We start from the raw sequence: 19,632 nt of genomic DNA, 5'->3' as shown, positions 1-19,632 counted from the left end.
GGCCGGGCTTTCAGCAAGAAGGAGAAGCTTCACCTTGTGGACAGAGCCTGGTTGGGGTGGGATGTGTGGGTGCCGAGAAGAACGCCGCGGGTGGTCCTTGCCCCTTCCTTCCTGTGGGAAGGAAACGCCGGAGACTCACCGAGAGGAGTCACAGCAGAACCCCGGTGGGAGCGAGGCTCTCTGAAACCTCAGAGGCCCAGCGCTGCCCTCCCCTGACCCCTGAGCCCACAAGCCCTTTTTCGGTTCTGGTTCTGCCTCTCAAACCGGAGACTGCGTTTCCCCACCCGTCTTCCTCTCCTGGCAAGCTCCTATGGTTCCCCCCCCGCTGCGGTCTCAGCCCTCCTCACGGTCCCACTGCTAACTAAGAGGGGCTGACCTGGAGTCTGTGGAGTCTCCGTGGGCCTGGGAGGCCGTGCCACTGCAGTCTGACAGGTGACCTTCAGGAAGAGTCTATTGCTCTGCAGCTACAGAAAGACCTCAGCCTCAAATGTCACCATCTGCAGAGACCAGCGGATGAGGGCCAAAGAGAGAACCTCAGGCCTTCGTTGGATATACCCCCGACGGGATGTGGAGGTGTGGAACCCTTGGGAACCTGGCTTTGGGGGAGTGGGCGGGGTGCGTGGGTTTGGGTGACCGGCACAGGGGAGTGTGAGTCTCAGCACGGCCAACTCTTCTTGTCTGGGTGTCACAGAGAATAATAGCAGGGGACCTCTGAGGCACTGCCCCTCACCCTCCAAGGGGCAGAGGTGCCTGCTGCCCGGTCAGGGAGCGGCGACACACCCAGCTGAGGGAAGGCCACTTTGGTGTGGCTTGCCGTGCCTCTGTGGGACTTTTGCTGGGTGGGTTAGCGGTCTTGGGTGGTGGGCACACACCAGCTGGGATCAGAAACGTTTGTAAGGAGTCCAACCTGGACACCTGTGCCCTCTGCCCCTCCCTCTGGACTCCAGTGCCTCTCCAGGAAGTCCACAGAACCTTGACCTCTTTCAGGAAGCAGCCGCCTCTGCCAAAGGAATCGGGGTAGGTGGGCGAAGGAGGGGAGCCAAGGCTGGGTATCCATGGGCCTTGTGGAGCCCTGGATGTCCTCTCTCCTGAGAAGCCTGATGGTCCTTCTCCATCGCTCCCCAGTAAGCCTCACTGCGACAGAAAGTCATTGTGGGCAGGAGGGCGGAGGGGCATATCAGCCCCCAGGGGAGGCGAGGCTCTTAGGTGGGGAAAATACAAGCCTGGAACATGCAACTGTGCCCAAAAGTAAAGGAATGTACAGTGACTGATTCGGTGGCATGTCAAGCACACAAGAGCCAATTCGAAAGGGTTCCCACTGCCAAATCAAGGTAATGATAATAACGGAATATAATCCACTGAGTAAAATAGGTACAGGGCCTAACAGCAATGACACACCAGATTTTGGTCTCTTAAGTATCATTCTCCAACAAAAGGAACCAGGACCAATAAAAGGAACCAGGGTGGGCTTCCCTGGTGGCGCAGTGGTTAAGAATCCGCCTGCCTAATGCAGGGGACACGGGTTCGAGCCCTGGCCCGGGCAGATCCCACATGCCGCAGAGCAACTAAGCCCGTGCGCCACAACTACTGAAGCCCGCGCGCCGTGCTCCGCCATAAGAGAAGCCACTGCAATGAGAAGCCCGCGCGCCGCAATGAAGACCCAACGCAGCCAAAAATAAAATTTATTAAAAAAAAAAAAAAAAAAAGGAACCAGGGTTCCTCGGAGACCCACTTAACCACTTCTTTGGGTTTTCATCTACATATATGTAAAAATCTGCATGTTTTCCTCCTGTTTAAAAAGAAAAGAAAAAAAATTTTTTTTAAATTAATCGCTGTGCACGAGCTTTCTCTAGTTGCGGCGACCGGGGGCTAGTCTTCGTTGCGGTGTGTGGGGCTTCTCATTGCGGTGGCTTCTCTTGTTGCAGAGCACGGGCTCTAGGCGCGCGGGCTCAGTTGTTGTGGCTCGTGGGCTCTAGAGCGCAGGCTCAGTAGTCGCGACGCACGGGCGTAGTTGCTCCGCGGCACGTGGGGATCTGCCCCGGCCAGGGCTCGAACCCGTGTCCCCCGCATTGGCAGGCGGGTTCTTAATCACTGCACCCCCAGGGAGGTGCCCCCCTCCTGTTTTACATCCATTAATACTCAGGCCCTGCCAGAGACCCTCAAAGGGTAAAAAGTGAAGTTTTTGCCTCCCCTACAGCTTCAGTCAGCAGAAGCCGTAGATGAGAAGGGGGCAGGTATGTGCGAAAAACAAGGTGCTTTACACTTGACTTGCATTTTTCTGCTATCTGTAAAAATGATCACATTCTCCTAACGTAATAAGGAACTGAAAGAGGCTAGGTTGGAGGCTGATGGCGTGGCCTGGTGCGCCCTCTCCCAGGGCTCAGGGACTCTGGCCTCTGTTTGGGTTTTTGGTTCTGTCCGTAGTAGCTCTCACCCTAGGACTCAAGCAAATGGTGTTCAGAGACATTGCTGATGAAGCTGAACAGGGAGTGTTCGGTGGTTTTTCTGTATGAAGGCCACGGTATTTTTCATCTTTCCTGGACTCTGAACCTTCTGGAGAACAGTTTCCATTCTGTTTTTTGTTTTGAAGCCTGTGATCAACAAGTTACATATATAGATATGTAGGCGTGTGTGTTTATGTAGATGCAAGTATGTACACATATAAATATATACACACACACATGTATATCTAGGAGTTTTTTCGCGAAGCCCCGCCGGCTTGGGGAATCTCAGTTTCTGCACCAGGGATTGAACCCAGGGGCCGTGGGTGAAAAGCACGGGGTCCTAACCACGGACAAGCAGGGAATTGCCTCCGTACTTCATTTTTTAAAATTTTACTTAATAAACTAAGTGTTTGTATAATAATACTGCGCCAGTTCGAGGTGGCTTGTTTTTCGTTATACGTTATCCACAGAATGCCGAATAAAAAGTTCAATGTCCTCTATAGGTAACTTTCGTTACTTTATATACAGCATTCCATATTCAATGAACCCCGTACTCCTGACTTACCCTTCCTTGCCCTTGCCCTACCTTTCTCCAGAGCTTTGTTTCCTGTGTCTGTGGCTCTACTGCTATTACCGTAAGTCAACTTACACTGTTTTCGGGATTCTATACGTACCCCGCTATATATAGTGTTTGTTGTCAGCTGATCTTGTTAGTATTGATACCCCCCGGTTCACTCACGCTAGCGCAAAAAACGGCAGCATTTTTGCAGACACTGCTTCCGAAGCGTTGACCTCTGCATTTCCCGCAGCTCGGCAATGCGGACGTTGTTGGTAAGCTGCTACACAGAACATAAAACCGAGGAACGACTTGACCACAGAAAAACAAAACACGGTTGTGAGAGAAATAAAACAAGGCTCGTTAGAAGTTCAGTGCACACGACAAACATGCTAGGAACTCCCCAACGCAGCAGAACACCAAATGAGCGATTAGCTGCGAACAGCAACACCCGGTGAACACACAAAAGGAAACCTCAACGAACCGTAACGCACACACAGACACACGTGATGATAAGACACAGCTCCAGAAGTCCGCTACAGAAATTGTTTTCTACTTTTTCACCAAATCAAACACCAGGGGAAAGCGCGAACGCAGTCCCCCACTACCACAAATTATGCAGTCGAGTTTCCCACATTTGGGGAAATCGCAGGGGTCAGCACATCCGGAGTGCAATGGATAAGCCTCGCCCTGGGAAAACCACCTTCGTGATCATGGTATCTCCCCTGCCAGGTAAGTATGAGTCACCACCCTCCCCCTCGTCCCACACCCTCGCGATCGCCCACCTCTTCACGCATGCTCACTTCCCTCACGCCCTCTCCGTGCCCTCCGCCCCTGCATGCCCCTCGCTCCGGCTTCGCCCACCCCGGGAACAACCTCGCGAGTCCTCGGCTGTCCACACGCAGGACGCGGAAGCCCAGCCGGTGTGAGACCAGCAGCCTCTGCGCGCCTCCCTATCTGCATACGCCACGTCCCTCTCCGGAAGTCCCGCGCCTCTAATCTTTCCCCAAGCCCGCTGAGGAGAGCAGGGAGAAGGCAGGAGGGATCTGCTCAGAGTCTTCGACTTAAAATGAACATTAGGTTCTTGTTTAAAGTTAGATTGAGGGGTTTCACTTTTCGCACCGTCTATGTCTAACCTTTTCCCCATTGGGAAATCGCTATGTTTGGGGGCAGTTAGCCCTCGGGCGGCTTTCTAGTCTGTTACTTTCTCTTTGCCTTGTGTGGCCTCGAGGAGCTTAGGGCAGGTTTCCTAGACCTCCAGGTTTCTCTAGATAGGACGCATTGACGATGTTAAGTGAAAAAAATAAAGTGCCCGCATATATGTAGTATGCTACCCTTTGTCTATGAGAAAAGTGAAAAAAAGAAAATTATACGCCGTCTGTCAAAAAGAAACCCAGGAGTGTTAAACCAGAACTGATGAAATTGCCTGTATGGGTGAGTGCAAGGAGAGAGTGACAGTTTTCTGAGCGTACCCTTCTATGTAATTATTTGGGGAACTCTGTTAACATTTTGGATATGTTTTCAAAACACAGGGGGAGGGACTTCCCTCGGGGTCCAACGGGAAACGCACTTCCAATGCAGGGGGCCGGGGTTCGGTCCCTGGTCACGGAACTACACCCTGCATGCGTGCCGCAACTAAGGGTTCACATGCCGCAACTAAAGATCCCACAGGCCACAACTAAAGATCCCACGTGCCGCAACTAAGACCCAGCACAGCCAAAAATCAAGGAAGGAAGGGGGAAGGAAAGAAAGAAAAACTGCTGCTTAAAAAAAAAAACAAAAAAAATACAGTGGGAGGACTTCCCTGGTGGCGCGATGGTTAAGAATCCTCCCGCCAATGCAGGGGACACGGGTTCGTGCCCCAGTCCGGGAGGATCCCACATGCCGCGGAGCGGCTGGGCCTGTGAGCCATGGCCGCTGGGCCTGCGCGTCCGCAGCGGGAGAGGCCACAACAGTGAGAGGCCCGCGTACCGGGAGGGGGTGGGGGTGGAAAGCACACTTGAATGTAATTATGAGGAAATACAGGACAACCTAAAAACCAAGGATACTCTACGAAATAACTGGCCTGTAATTTTTTTAAATGCCTGCATAATGAAATAAAACGATGGGCCTGGGGATTATTTCAGATTAAAATGGGTTAAAGAGACAGGATACAGAATGCAACATGTGATTTTGAATTTTCCTTTGCTATAAAGGACATTCCTGAGACAATTGATAGAAATGGAATAATGTTTATAGAGTAAATAATAATATTGCATCCATGTTAATTTCTTGATTTTTATAATTATCCTGGGGTTAGATAAGAAGATGCTCTATCTTTAGGAAACACACACTAAGAAAGGAAACTTCCTGAGACAACCAGTAATCAAAAAAGGGTGCTTGGGACTTCCCTGGCGGTCCAGTGGTGTGGTTAAGCCTCCCCGCTTCCACTGCAGCTGGGCGTGGGTTCCATCCCTGGTTGGGGAACTTAAGATCCCGCATGCCCCACGGCGCAGCCAAAAAAGAAAAAAAGGGTGCTACAATACGTTTCCTCTGATCTTTTCGCAGTTAGGACCTCAGGAAACCTTCCCTGACCCTATAGTCTCCAGTCCTGTGTCTAGCCTCGCTTTGCTCCGTAGCACCGACCACAGTAGTATAATGCAGCACAAGGTCCACTGGAAGTCGACACACAATAGTTGAATCGTTTTGTTCACGTCTGGGGAGGATCCACTTGATCTCGAGAAAGAATCTTCACGTATGGAAGAGGAAAAGACAAACCCGGGCGGCTGAAAGAGGCAGCCTAGTCCCTCAGGACGAGAACGTGACATTTCCGTGCACTCGATTTTCGGAAACCGTTCAACACCCGTTCCCGGCCCAAACATCTACCCCTTGCAGGAACGCTTTGCCCCGATAGTCTCTGTTCGTTTTTCTTTGCTGTTGCAAGATTCGATTACTACATAATCTGAACGAAAGATCATGGATGAGGACTAAAACAACTTCATGTTAAAACTGATGACGAAACTCTGATCTTACTATTTAACATTTGATTGACATTGTGTTCCGTGTCACTTTCACTGAAAGGAAGGCGAGACCACACTCGAGCTCCGACCTGCTCCTGAACTGCAGGGCGCCGGGCGCCGCGAGCTCCTGTCTTCCCGGGTCCCCCCTCCAGGTCCCGACTCGTCGCCGCTCGCCCACGCCCTCCCTCCGGAGACACCGGCGCATCTCGGTCGGGAATTAGTAGGTCCGTATCTCCCGCGGGAAAGAACGGGACGCCGAAAAGGTCCCGGCAGGGGCGTGGCGTGTGTAGATGAGGAGGCGCACAGAGGCTGCTGGTCCCACTCCGCCTGGGTCCTATCTAGAGAAACCTGGAGGTCAAGGAAACCTGCCCTAAGCTCCCCGAGGCCACACAAGCCAAAGAGAAAGTAACAGACTAGAAAGCCGCCCGAGGGCTAACTGCCCCCAAACATAGAGATTAACCAATGGGGAAAAGGTTAGACATAGACGGTGCGAAAAGTGAAACCCCTCAATCTAACTTTAAACAAGAACCTAATGTTCATTCTAAGTCGAAGACTCTGAGCAGATCCCTCCTGCCTTCTCCCTGCTCTCCTCAGCCTGCGCGGGACTTCCGGAGAGGGGCGTGGCGTATGCAGATAGGGAGGCGCGCAGAGGCTGCTGGTCCCACACCGGCTGGGCTTCCGCGTCCTGCGTGTGGACAGCCGAGGACTCGCGAGGTTGTTCCCGGGGTGGGCGAAGCCGGAGCGAGGGGCATGCAGGGGCGGAGGGCACGGAGAGGGCGTGAGGGAAGTGAGCGTGCGTGAAGAGGTGGGCGATCGCGAGGGTGAGGGACGAGGGGGAGAACGGTGACTCATACTTACCTGGCAGGGGAGATACCATGATCACGAAGGTGGTTTTCCCAGGGCGAGGCTTATCCATTGCACTCCGGATGTGCTGACCCCTGCGATTTCCCCAAATGTGGGAAACTCGACTGCATAATTTGTGGTAGTGGGGGACTGCGTTCGCGCTTTCCCCTGATTTTTGTGGTTGTTTAATGGTAGACTCTGCGGTTTCTGTGAGCGAGCAATCCGTTATTTCGGCACGCTTCTGTCCTACTTGGGGTGTTTAGTGTAGTGTTCGCGTGTGGCTGTTGGTTCAGTGAGAGGTGTTTCTGTGACACTCCTGTCGTGCTGCTCGGCGTACGCCTGTGGAAAGACTGCTGCAGTGTGATGGGGTGATTTCTGGTTTGGTTACTGTTGTTTCAACCACTAAATGGTTTTCTGTCGTCGATGCGTTTTCTGTTTACTGCGGTTTCTCGCCAGTAGTTTCTCATTGTAGTGGTTTCTCTTGTTGCGGAGCAGGGGCGCTAGAGCGCCCGGGGGGCTCAGCAGTTGTGGCTCGCGGGCTCCAGAGCGCAGGATCAGTAGTTAGGGCGCACGGGCTTAGTTGCTCCGTGGCACGTGGGGTCTTCCCCGCCCAGGGCTCGAACCGGGGCTCCGCTTTTTCTATAATGTCACCGGGAATGTGCAAGCCGAGGGTTGGTGAGCTGATCCTGATACTCTTCTATCCAGCAGCAGCGAAACACAGAATTTCACTTATTTTTGAATTTTTTATAAATTCATTTTATTTTTGGCTGCGTCGGGTCTTCGTTGCTGCACCCGGGCTTTCTCTAGTTGCGGCGAGCGGGGGCTTCTCATTGCGATGGCTTCTCTTGTTGGGCAGCACTGGCTCTAGGCGCGCGGGCTCCGTAGTGGTGGCCCTCGGGCTTGGTTGCTCCGCAGCAGGTGCGCTCTTCCCGGTCCAGTCCTCGAACCCGTGTCCCCTGCATTGGCTGGCGGATTCTAAACCACTGCGCCAGCAGGGAAGACCCTCACTTCTTATTTTTACAGTAGTGAATAGCTCTGCGCTTCTCAGCAGTTTTCCTTTCAACAACCACCCCCCCCCCCACCGGAAGAGAAACATCATTTTGACCTGAACTTCCATAGTTTTACTACGGAACATTAAGAATATTGTAAACACTTTCTCCCCCACTTGGAGCCTCACTGACCTACAGATAGGCTTGACACCCTTCTTTTGTGTGTGTGTGTGTGTGTGTGTGTGTGTGTGTGTGTGTGCGGTACACGGGCCTCTCACTGCCGTGGCCTCTCCCGTTGCGGAGCACAGGCTCCAGACTCGCAGGCCCAGCCGCTCCGCGGCATGTGGGATCCTCCCGGACCGGGGCACGAACCCGTGTCCCCTGCATCGGCAGGCGGACTCCCAACCACTGCGCCACCAGGGAAGCCCCGACACACTTTCTTTTTTCTCACAAATTTCCTCTCCTGCCATCCTCCACTCTCACCGCATAAACTCCTAATCCCTCAGTCCCTTGCTTCCCACCGCAGCCAACGTTGACTCCCCAGGCCATTCCCACAGCCTGGGTTGCGGAGCATAAAGCATCATCCGAGGGAAACCCCAGACTGCCCATCGCTGGCTTGTCTCTGCCACTAGGCGTCTTCCCGTCGCACCTTTGCGGCCCTCAGGCAGGAGATGGTTAAGAAGTTTTACGAATGCCACAACTCACCAGGGCTGGCTATTTTTATCAGGGACTAGCAGTGAGCTATGGAATAAACCTTTCAATTGTTCTGGATGTACAAAGGAAATCTCTCCCGTATGACCTCGACGGAGTAACATACATTCTTTCCCTTATCTGTACGTTTTGTCAGTGAGAAGACCCTCGGACAGTCATCCACTCATTAATACATGTGTTTAGTAAGCACCCCTCACCTCCCCACACTCACGTGCAGCACACAATTGCTGCTTCCTGTCTACGCCCACCCCGTCAGTGAACCAAAGGGCCAAGGGATGTACTTTCCACTGTACTTCTTTCCCAGAGAAAGGCCACCTCCGTAGAAACACATTAGCTGACGGATGTGTGAAAAATTGTGTAGCTTTTTGCTCTGAACTTGCTATTTTTTTTTAGCATTTACACAGCATCTTCACATTTCCAAAGCACTGTACCAACATTTATTAATCCTCACAACACCCCTGTGAGGTAGGTCAATATGTCTTTTATGGTAGAGAAATAGGCAGACAGGTCGAGTGAACCTTGTGGTTTGAGGCCACAAGGGCAGTCACTGAAGGGACTGCTCCTGAATCCAGAAGCTACGGCCCTCCACCCCACGTTCACCCACTGGTGGGCATCGCAGGGGCATATTCTCACCAGTGATGGGGACATGGAGGACAAAACAATCTCTCAGGCAACACAAACATCAACAGTTCAAACGCACTGAGGAACGTAAATAAGAGAGAAACACTGGGACAGCACTCCAGTGAGGCAAGAGACATGCGGCAGAAAAGGCTGGAACCACAGCGACTAGTCCTGAGAACCAGGCAGGTGTTCTGAAAAACGGTTTGGGAAAACAAACTAGGAACGCGGTTGAAGGGTCACCAACCCAGATGCCTGTGGTTTCCACATGGGAAACAACTTAAGTGTGGAAAAATCCAACCACGCAATCTAATTTTAAACTAGGAATAACAATGTTCGTTCACATTAGAAAGGCCAATAATATCTGTAATGTAGCTACTGACAGTATCCTTTTTGTACTGCCACTTTTATTCCAAATATTCCAACTTTTCCCCCACTGACAAGTGCTGTTCCCTATAGCACGCCTCTCTCTACATACCAGTCTATTCACTGGTGTATGTTGCACGGTTAATTAGCTGAACTAGGGCTGGAATCCTGGAAAGCACCACAGACCATACTCTCTGTTCCTGTTTTAGAAACAGCTGTCTCTAACCTGTCTCTGCCCAATTCCATCTTATATGAAGTGCTAAAAGCACACAGAGAAGCAGTTCATTCTTTTGTGAAGTGGTGAACTTGGTTCAATATGCCATTTTAAAAGAAATAAGAAAAAAGAAAAACTAAGACCTGCACTGTAAAAGCATAATATAGGAGATTATAGCTACTCCAAATTTTAGAGTGACCACAGAGTTAAGAACTATTACTGTTATCACTGTTTATTTGACAATAGTTCGTTTAGTCTACAAGTTTAAGGCAAACATACTAATGCATTTGCTTTTCTTCAGAAATCATACTTATAAAGATTACGTAAAGTCTGTCCCAAAACTTCTAAGAAACGTTCATTAATTAAAAATAAGTCTCATTAAGATGCTTTACCAGGATACAAGAGTGAACTAAGGTGGTGTACAATGTTTTTTTTAAAACAAATTTCAAAAAAGGTAACGGCAATCCTTATCTTGTTTACACAATGTATTTTGAAAGGGTTAAACTTCAGAAATTACTTAAAAGTAAATAAGATTGGCAGCCATAAGGAATACTATTCATAAAATAAGCACAGTTCTAGAGGCTACTTAAAAAAAGGCAGTACTTTGGGCTTCTGAAGAGGAGGGCGCGATGATCATCAACTGTCCGCGGCGCAGGCGCGCAGGTCCCATCATGCAGCCCACAGCACCCGAGGGCGGCACCGCGCCACTGTTTCTCAGAAAAAGGGAGAGTAGATGCACTTTGTCAGCTGTTTCTTTTGTTTCCAGTGAGCAGTAAATGTCTAGCATCATTAAGAAAAGAAATAAAATCTGACGGAAGGCAGCCCTTTTTAACTGGAAGGCAGAGTGTGGCTTATGTGTCTCCATTTAACACTGCCAGGCAGTTCTGCAGCAACTGTAAGTTACCCTAAAAAGGGAGGGAAAATAAATGAAGTTCAAACAGTGTGAAAGACTCTTACTGAAAATATACAGTATTAGAAATCACATAACTTTACATTTAAGATATCAGAATTTTGAAAAGTCATTTATTATATACAAATAAAGGTTTAAAGACGTAAAATTACAGAATTTGTTCCATGCACAATATTTTCCACATACCAGATTGTTCAGTAAATTTCTGTCTAGAACAATATTAATATTTGGCATGCTCCAGTGAGGGTTATAAAATATGCCCTTTGTATGCAGATTACTCCACTGAGTATGTTCTGATTGTTAGACAGGTTCTTATCATATTCCTTTAGCCATTAAAATATAGCATTAGATTTACAGCACTTTTTATAAAAATAGTAAGATTACATACAGAAGTATTCTATAAAATTCATACCTAAATGCCCATTTGTAAAACATATGAACTGGCACTCACATTTAGAGACATATAAAGGCAAATTTAAGTATATTTAGGTTACATTAATATATAAACAGGAATGAAGGAAAACCTCCTCCTTAGAGTAGAAAGTCAACTAAAACGTATAAAGAAAGATGGAATTAGAAAATGACCATCTGGCGATCGTCATCATCATCATAATTGACTCAAGCAAAAATCATGAATGGATGCCAAAAGCAGTATGGGACTAAAATGCCAATACTGTAGCCATCACCTATGTGCAGCTGCATAATTAAAATTTCTGTTAATTAAAATTAAATAAAAACTCAGTTCCTGGGCCTCCCTGGTGGCGCAAGTGGTTGGGAGTCCGCCTGCCGATGCAGGGGATACGGGTTCGTGCCCCGGTCTGGGAGGATCCCATATGCCGCGGAGCGGCTGGGCCCGTGGGCCATGGCCGCTGAGCCTGCGCGTCCGGAGCCTGCGCGTCCGGAGCCTGTGCTCCGCGACGGGGGAGGCCACAACAGTGAGAGGCCCGCATACCGCAAAAGGAAAAAAAAAAAAAAAAAAAAAAAAAACTCAGTTCCTCAGTTGCATTACCCACATTTCAAATCTTCAATAGCCACACATGACTAGTACCAACCACACTGGACAGTGCTAATTACAAAATATTCCCACCATGGCACAAAGTTTTATTGGTCGGTGCTGGTTAAGTGATGGGGTATTTAACAGTCTCGGGTACCTCCCCACAGAATACTTCTTAATCCAAAGTATAAAATATCAACTTTGCCACTGTGAAGCCTGCAGACATCACTTTAAGCAAATGATCAAAGTTGTACATTGCCAGTAAGGCAACTGATCAACAGCATGTGCCTCCTCCTGTGTGATGGATGCACCAAGAAGATCTGACATCACTTCTGGGTGGAATTCCTGTCCAAAGTGCACAACCTAGACCCACTAATTAGACAAACCCAAAGTGAGGGGCATTCTATAGGCCTGTGCTTTAACAGTGTCCAATGTTATGAAATACAAAGATTCAACAACTTTTCCAGATTATAGAAGTCTAAGAAGACACGTGCACTGAATGCAACACATTCTCTTGAATTTCCTTTTGCCATTAAGGACATTATTGGGACAACTGGGGAAATGTGAATAAAGGCCTCTGGATTAGATAACAGAATTATGTTGACATTAATTTCCTCAACTTTATAACTGTACTAATTACTTGATTTTAGGAAATTCACATTTAAATGTATAAGAGGGAAGAATCATCATATATGCAGCGTATTCATATGGTTTAAGACAAAAACAGGTGTGTATAGGGGTGTGTGTGAGTGTGAGTGTGTGTGTGTGTGTGTGTACAGAGAAACGGGGAGGAAGGGAGGGAAAAGGACAAAGCAGATGCGATAATATGTACATTTGGGGAATCTGGGTGAAAAGTATCCAGGAATTCTTTGTACTTTCCTTGCAATGTTCCTGAAAATCTAAAATTAAGTGAAAAATAAACATTAAACATTTTTAGGTGTTCAAGTTACTGTCAATTTTTGGCCAGTATAAGAACAGAACTGTGGGGCTTCCCTGGTGGCGCAGTGGTTGAGAGTCCGCCTGCCGGTGCAGGGGACACGGGTTTGTGCCCCGGTCCAGGAAGATCCCACATGCCGCGGAGCAGCTGGGCCTGTGAGCCATGGCCGCTGAGCCTGCGCGTCCGGAGCCTGTGCTCCGCAACAGGAGAGGCCACAACAGTGAGAGGCCCGTGTACCGAAAAAAAAAAAAAAAAAGAACAGAACTGTGACAAATGACTTTGAGCCTGTCTACAGTTATGAAATTACCTTCTTAGATATACTTCTTACAGGTATATTCCTCAAGTGGGACCGCTGAGTCACAGGATGCACATTCTGCAGGCTGACACCTGCCAAACTGCCCCTGCCAAAGGTGGACCTAACTCTGCAACTACAACCGGGTACACAGGGACTCACAGTTGGCTCATCAGTTTTTTTTTTTTAATTGCCCTATCACACATTTTTTACTTCCTTAATAAAGAATCTGAGCCTATTTTCAAGGACACAAAAGTGACCTAACTACCTAGTTAACTAGATTTCAATTATGTGGCAAAGACATATATACCAGTTACAATAAATAAAATCCAAAGTAGTTTCAAACCATCTCGTTGTACATTTAACTATTATCTACTCTTTTGGGAATAATTTATGTGGATCCTGGGACCAAAATGAGACTTTGTTCAGATTTACAAAGTCATTAAGAAATCTCAGACCACAGAGTAGAGTTGCCCAACCTCAGCACTCTCGACATTTGGGCTGTGTGATCCTTCCTCATGGGGGCTGTCCGTCGATCATAGGACGTTGAGCAGCACTCCTGGCCTCTACCCACTACACACCAGCAGTGACCCCCCAACCCCCAGATGCGACAACCACAAATGTCTCCAGAAATTGCTAAATGTCTCCTGGGGGGCAAAATCACCACCAGTTAAGAACCACTGGACTAGAAGAGCTATCAGAAATTTGAACACAGAGAACACATTTCAGGAAGAATTTGAAAAAGTACAGAATCTGGAAACCAGAGGCTGACATCAATCTAAAGCAGGGTCAGCAAACTTTTTTTGTAAAGGGTTATTAAATAGTAAACATTTTAGACTTTGAGAGACATTTGGTCTCTGTTTCAACTACTCAACTTTGCTGTAGTAGCATGAAAGCAATCAGACCAAGCATAAGTGAATAAGCTTAAGTGAATATGCTTGGCTGTATTCCAAAAAACCTTAATAGGTTAAATTTGAGTTTCATACAATTATCACATGTCATGAAATATTATTCTTTTGATCTTTTTATTTTTATAATCATTTAAAAATATGAATGCCATTCCAGGCTCACAGGCTGTACAAAATAGGTTGTAGTTTGATAGTTTATAACCTCTGTAAAAAGAACAAAAACAGTGAACACTGGAAAACAACACAGGCTCAATAAGAATAAATTATGCCAGGCTTATCAAAATATATATATATTTTTTCCTTTTTTTTGGGCCACACTGTATGGCATGCGGGATCTTAGTTCCCCAACCAGGGATCGAACCCATGCCCCCTGCAGGGGAAATGCAGTCTTAACCACTGGGCCACCAGGGAGGTCCACACATTTTCTTCTGTCAGGGTTATTAGCCCAGCAAATCAGACAACGTATATCTTGATTTTAATGAGTAACTTGATACTCCTTATGTCCTTCACAGATAAAATGGGAAAAATAATGGTTGATAATAGTATAAATGAATTCATAACTATCCAAATAAATATAACCAAAGAATATTAATTAAGTTAATATCAATTAGTATAGAAAGAAAGGGACTCAATTTTTTTTGGTGCCACTTACTTTCAAAAGGTAGGTTAACAAATAGTGATTCCTTTAATCCTGATCAACCTTTTAAATCAAAACTTAGATGAAGACATAAAAGGGAGTTCATACAAATTACAAATGTCCATCACTTGACAAGATAAACTAGTATAATAGTCAAATACTATATGATCAAACCCAAGTTTCCAAAAGATCTCAATGTGCTAGGCTAAGACAAGCAAGCTTAAATTTAACAGACATAAACGTGGCCTGCAATTACATTTTTAAAGTAAGTGCTCAATAAATGAAAAAGTTCTAGACAGCCATTGTACAACAACATGAATATACTTAATACTACTTAACTGTACACTTAAAAATGGTTAAGATGGTAAATTTTATGTTATGTGTTGTTTACCACAAAAATGAAAATAATTACTAAAAAAATTAAATACACAACCACAGGGCGGAGGTTCAAAAAGTGAGAGAAAAAAAGTGAGATTATAGCCAAATCAAGCTGGTGCAATATGGCAGTTAAAAAAACCCATATCTTAAACATATAAAACATACTTGGAGGGGAGGGATAAATTAGGAATTTGGGAGTAACATACACACTACTATATATAAAACAGATAAACAACAAGGACCTACTGTATAGCACAGGGAACTATACTCAATGTTCTATAATAACCTCTATGGAAAAATAACCTGAAAAAGAATATATACATATATATATGTATAACTGAATCACTTTGCTGTACACCCGAAACCAACACATTGTAAATCAACTATACTTCAATGAAAAATAAATTAGTTAAAAAAAATAGAATAGGGTCTTCCCTGGTGGCGCAGTGGTTAAGAATCCGCCTGCCAATGCAGGGGACACGGGTTTGAGCCCTCGTCTGGGAAGATCCCACATGCCGCGGAGCAACTAAGCCCGTGCGCCACAACTACTGAGCCCGCGTGCCACAGCTACTGAAGCCTGTGCGCCTAGAGCCCGTGCTCCGCAACAAGAGAAGCCACCGCAATGAGAAGCCTGAGCAACTCAAAGAAGAGTAGCCCCCGCTCGCCACAACTGGAGAAAACCCACGTGCAGCAGAGAAGACCCAACACAGCCATAAATAAAAAATAAAGTTTAAAAAGAAATAGAATAAAACATGCTGTAAGAAGAAATGTGAATAATCATTCTATGTATGTAAATGTGTTTCCATTTTCAGGTATAATATTTTAAAAGAGCAATGACAGTAGGACAATAATACAATAAAAATCTTGTTGAGGTGTATGGGATGAAAAATATTTAGCCAAAGGATGTCTGGCATGGAGAAGAGAAGATATATAGAGAATATGAAGGATTTAAATATCTGAAGGGTAAACTGTGAAAGAGGAATTAAACGTATGTCACAGTTACACAGAAATAAATTCGTGCTCATTATAGAGTATACCAAAAATCTCAGTGTAGTTTTTTTTTTTTTTTTTTTTTGCAGTACGCGGGCCTCTCACTGCTGTGGTCTCTCCCGTTGCGGAGCACAGGCTCCAGACGCGCAGGCTCAGCGGCCATGGCTCACGGGCCTAGCTGCTCTGCAGCATGTGGGATCTTCCTGGACCGGGGCACGAACCTGTGTCCCCTGCATCGGCAGGCGGACTCTCAACCACTGCGCCACCAGGGAAGCTCTCAGTGTAGTTTTAAGCTTTAATAACTTTAGACTTATAAATTTATCACAAAATAACATATAAAAGTTTTTTTAAATTTCTTTAATATTTACAGTTTGGGGAATTTTGAATACATTTAAAATTTTCAGTCCCTTTGAAGACGGCAAATGTTAAATAAAATTTTAAGTGATGTTTTTATTAAGTAAGATTTTTTTTAACAACTAGTTAAAAAATGATACTGTTTTTCCATATTAGGTACTAGAGCCTTGCAAAGCTGACCATTAGAGACATTATAGATATTTTTCTTGTTTAAGTTAGATAACCTTTAAAATCCCTCTCAATTCTAAGATTCTCTATTTTTAAAATTAGTATAAAGTTTCATAACTGACTCATTTCTAAATTATAAGTCACTTAAATTATTAAATCTTTAATATGATACTACCTTTGCATGCTTCAGTTCTAACTCTGCCAGTTCCACTAAATTTTTTCTGAATGCAGCAACTCTTCTTGTCTTAAAATCTATAAGCTCTGTGAACAAAACAAATTAGGATTAACTATTTATATAATAGTTAAAACATACCTTATGTTAAAGGTTAATATAAGAGTACCTTGTTTTGCAGATTCAGATATTTTTTCAAATTTCTGACAACATAACTGTTGGGACGTTTCAGCCTGCAGAACATCTTTATTTTTTGCTCTTGCTTTATCCAGTGCTTTATTAGCATTTTCATAATCTACTAGTGACCTAGATCTTCGATACAGGAGATCCTATAAAACAGAATACTTCACGATAATATATGCTGCATGTTTCTAGTAGCTGCCCTCAGCCACCGCCACCCCCATCACCAGAGCTAACACACAGTGAATGCCACACGTCATTCTTCTAAATTTTTTTGGTAACAGCTTTATTGAGATATAATTCAAATCACCACATAACTCACTCATTTATTTATTTTAAAAATTTATTTATTTGGTTGTGCCAGATCTTAGTTGCAGCAGGCGGGCTCCTTAGTTGCGGCTTGCCAGCTCCTTAGTTGTGGCATGTGAACTCTTAGTTGTGGCATGCATGTGGGATCTAGTTCCCTGACCAGGGATGGAACCTGGGCCCCCTGCATTGGGAGCTCAGAGTCTTAACCACTGTGCCACCAGGGGAGTCCCTAGCTCACTCATATAAGTGCACAATTCAATGGTTTGTAGTATGCTCACAGAGTTGTGTAACCATCACTAGCCTCAATTTTAGAACATTTTCGTCACCCAAAAAGAAACCAGGTCCTTTAGCAGTCACTCTCTATTTCCTTCCACACCCCCCACCTCCAGCCATGGACAACCATTAATCTGCTTTCTGTCTCTATAGATTTGCCTATTTTGGACATTTCGTTAAAAAAGGAATCAGGGACTTCCCTGGTGGCGCAGTGGATAAGACTCCACGCTCCCAATGCAGGGGGCCCAGGTTCGATCCCTGGTCAGGGAACTAGATCCCACGTACATGCCACAACTAAGAGTTCGCATGCCACAACTAAGGCTCCCACCTGCCACAACTAAGGAGCCCGCCTGCTGCAACTAAGACTCTTCACAACCAAATAAATAAATACATAAAATATTTTTAAAAGAAATCATATGATATGTGGCCTTTTGTATCTGGCTTTTTTTTTTTTTTTTCCTTTTTGGCTATGCTGCGGCTTGCGGGATCTTAAGTTCCCTGACCAGGGATTGAAACTGGGCTCTCAGCAGTGAAAATGTAGAGTCCTAAACACCGGATCGCCAGGGAATTTCCATGTCTGGCTTTTTCACTTAGCATAAAGTTTCAAGTTCATCCATTTTATAGCATGAATCAGTACTTCATTCCTTTTATTGCTAAATCATATTTCATTGTATGGACATACCACATTGATTTATCCCGTCAGCTGACAGACATTTGGTTTGTTTCCACTTTTTGGCTATTTCATAATAATGCTGTTAAGAACATGTGTGTACAAGTTTTTGTGTGGACATGTTTTCACGTTTCATTTCTCTTTCATATCTCATTACTTAGGAGTGGAATTACTGGGTCACCTTGTAACTCTATGTTGAATCTTTTGAGAAATTGCCAGACTATTTCCAAAGTGACCGCACCATTTTACATTTCCCCACCAAAACTATATGAGGGGGTCCAATTTCTCCACAGCCTTGTCAATACTGTTATGTCTTTTTGATTACAGCCACCTAGTAGGTGTGAAGTGATACAGCACTGTGGTTTTAATGTGCATTTCCCTGAGGGCTAAAGATGTTGAGCATCTTTTTACGTATTTATTGGCCACTTGTATATCTTCTTTGTCTTTTGCCCACTTTTTTTTTTTTTTTTTTTTGCGGTACGCGGGCCTCTCACTGTTGTGGCCTCTCCCATTGCGGAGCACAGGCTCCGGACACGCGGGCCCAGCGGCCATGGCTCATGGGCCCAGCCGCTCCCCAGCATGTGGGATCTTCCCGGACCGGGGCACAAACCCGCGTCCCCGGCATCGGCAGGCGGACTCTCAACCACTGCACCACCAGGGAAGCCCTTTTGACCACTTTTTAATTGGACTCTTTGTCGTTTTATTGTTATAAGAGTTCTTTATATATTCTGAATCCCAGTTGTTTATTAGGGACTTACATGATTTCCAAATACTGGGTTGGTCAGAAAGTTTGTTCATAACATCTTATGCAAAAGCCAGAATGAACTTTCTGGTCAACCCGATATTTTCTCCTGGTCTGTGGGTTTTTTCATTTTGCTCGATAGTGGGTCTTTTTTTTTTTTTGCAGTATGCGGGCCTCTCACTGTTGTGGCCTCTCCCGTTGCGGAGCAAAGGCTCTGGACACGCAGGCTCAGCAGCCATGGCTCACGGGCCTAGCCGCTCCCCGGCATGTGGGATCTTCCCGGACTGGGGCACGAACCCGTGTCCCCTGCATTGGCAGGCGGACTCTCAAGCACTGTGCCACCAGGGAAGCCCTCAATAGTGGTTTTGATACAAAAAACTTTAAACAAGTTTTAAAAATGTTAATAAAGTCCAATTTATTATTTTTATTTGGTTGGTGTGCTTCTGGTTATAGCTAAGAAATCAATGCCTAATTAAGGCAATCCAGAAGTTTTCTGTTTATGTTTTCTTCTAAAAATGTTATAGTTTTGGCTCTTACATTTAGATCTTTGATCCATTTTTTTTTTATTATTATTATTATTTTTTTTTTTCTTTTTGCGGTATGCGGGCCTCTCACTGTTGTGGCCTCTCCCATTGCGGAGCACAGGCTCCGGATGCGCAGGCCCAGCGGCCATGGCTCACGGGCCCAGCCGCTCCGCGGCATGTGGGATCCTCCCAGACCGGGGCACGAACCCGTATCCCCTGCATCGGCAGGCGGACTCTTAACCACTGCGCCACCAGGGAGGCCCATGATCCATTTTGAGTAAATTTTCTATCCATGGTGTGAGGAAAGTCCAACTTTATTCTTTTTCATGTGACCATTCAGTTGTCCTGGTACCTTTTGTTGAAAGTCTATTATTTTCCTCATTATATTGTTTTAGCACTCTGTCAAAAATCAACTGACTGTTTCGTCAGCAAAATAGGAATAGAAGTTAACACT

General features: G+C 45.8%; 1 protein-coding gene and 2 non-coding genes across 5 annotated transcripts in view; 1 reads left to right on the top strand and 2 right to left on the bottom strand.

Annotated features, from left to right (window-relative positions):
* Positions 1-3,576: 3,576 nt before the first annotated feature.
* Positions 3,577-3,740, bottom strand: LOC132489502 (U1 spliceosomal RNA). The gene has a single exon (XR_009531912.1). It is a non-coding gene; the product is annotated as a U1 spliceosomal RNA (small nuclear RNA).
* A 3,109-nt stretch (positions 3,741-6,849) lies between these two features.
* Positions 6,850-7,013, top strand: LOC132490137 (U1 spliceosomal RNA). The gene has a single exon (XR_009532496.1). It is a non-coding gene; the product is annotated as a U1 spliceosomal RNA (small nuclear RNA).
* Positions 7,014-9,956: 2,943 nt separating this feature from the next.
* Positions 9,957-19,632, bottom strand: part of SNX6 (sorting nexin 6) — a 56,768-nt gene continuing 47,092 nt past the window's right edge. For 2 of the 3 annotated variants that reach the window (XM_060096322.1, XM_060096323.1), the window contains 3 exons: positions 16,650-16,809; positions 16,484-16,569; positions 9,957-10,645 (listed from right to left, as the gene is read on the bottom strand). In XM_060096322.1, coding sequence (XP_059952305.1) covers positions 10,592-10,645; positions 16,484-16,569; positions 16,650-16,809 — 300 coding nt within the window. In that variant the 3' untranslated portion in view covers positions 9,957-10,591. The remainder of the gene's footprint in view (positions 10,646-16,483; positions 16,570-16,649; positions 16,810-19,632) is intronic. The other variant, XM_060096324.1, reaches the window with a different exon arrangement.

This window comes from Mesoplodon densirostris, chromosome 4 (genome assembly GCF_025265405.1).
Source record: "Mesoplodon densirostris isolate mMesDen1 chromosome 4, mMesDen1 primary haplotype, whole genome shotgun sequence".
Lineage (NCBI taxonomy): Eukaryota > Metazoa > Chordata > Mammalia > Artiodactyla > Ziphiidae > Mesoplodon > Mesoplodon densirostris.
This window is presented reverse-complemented; position numbering and strand designations above follow the sequence as displayed.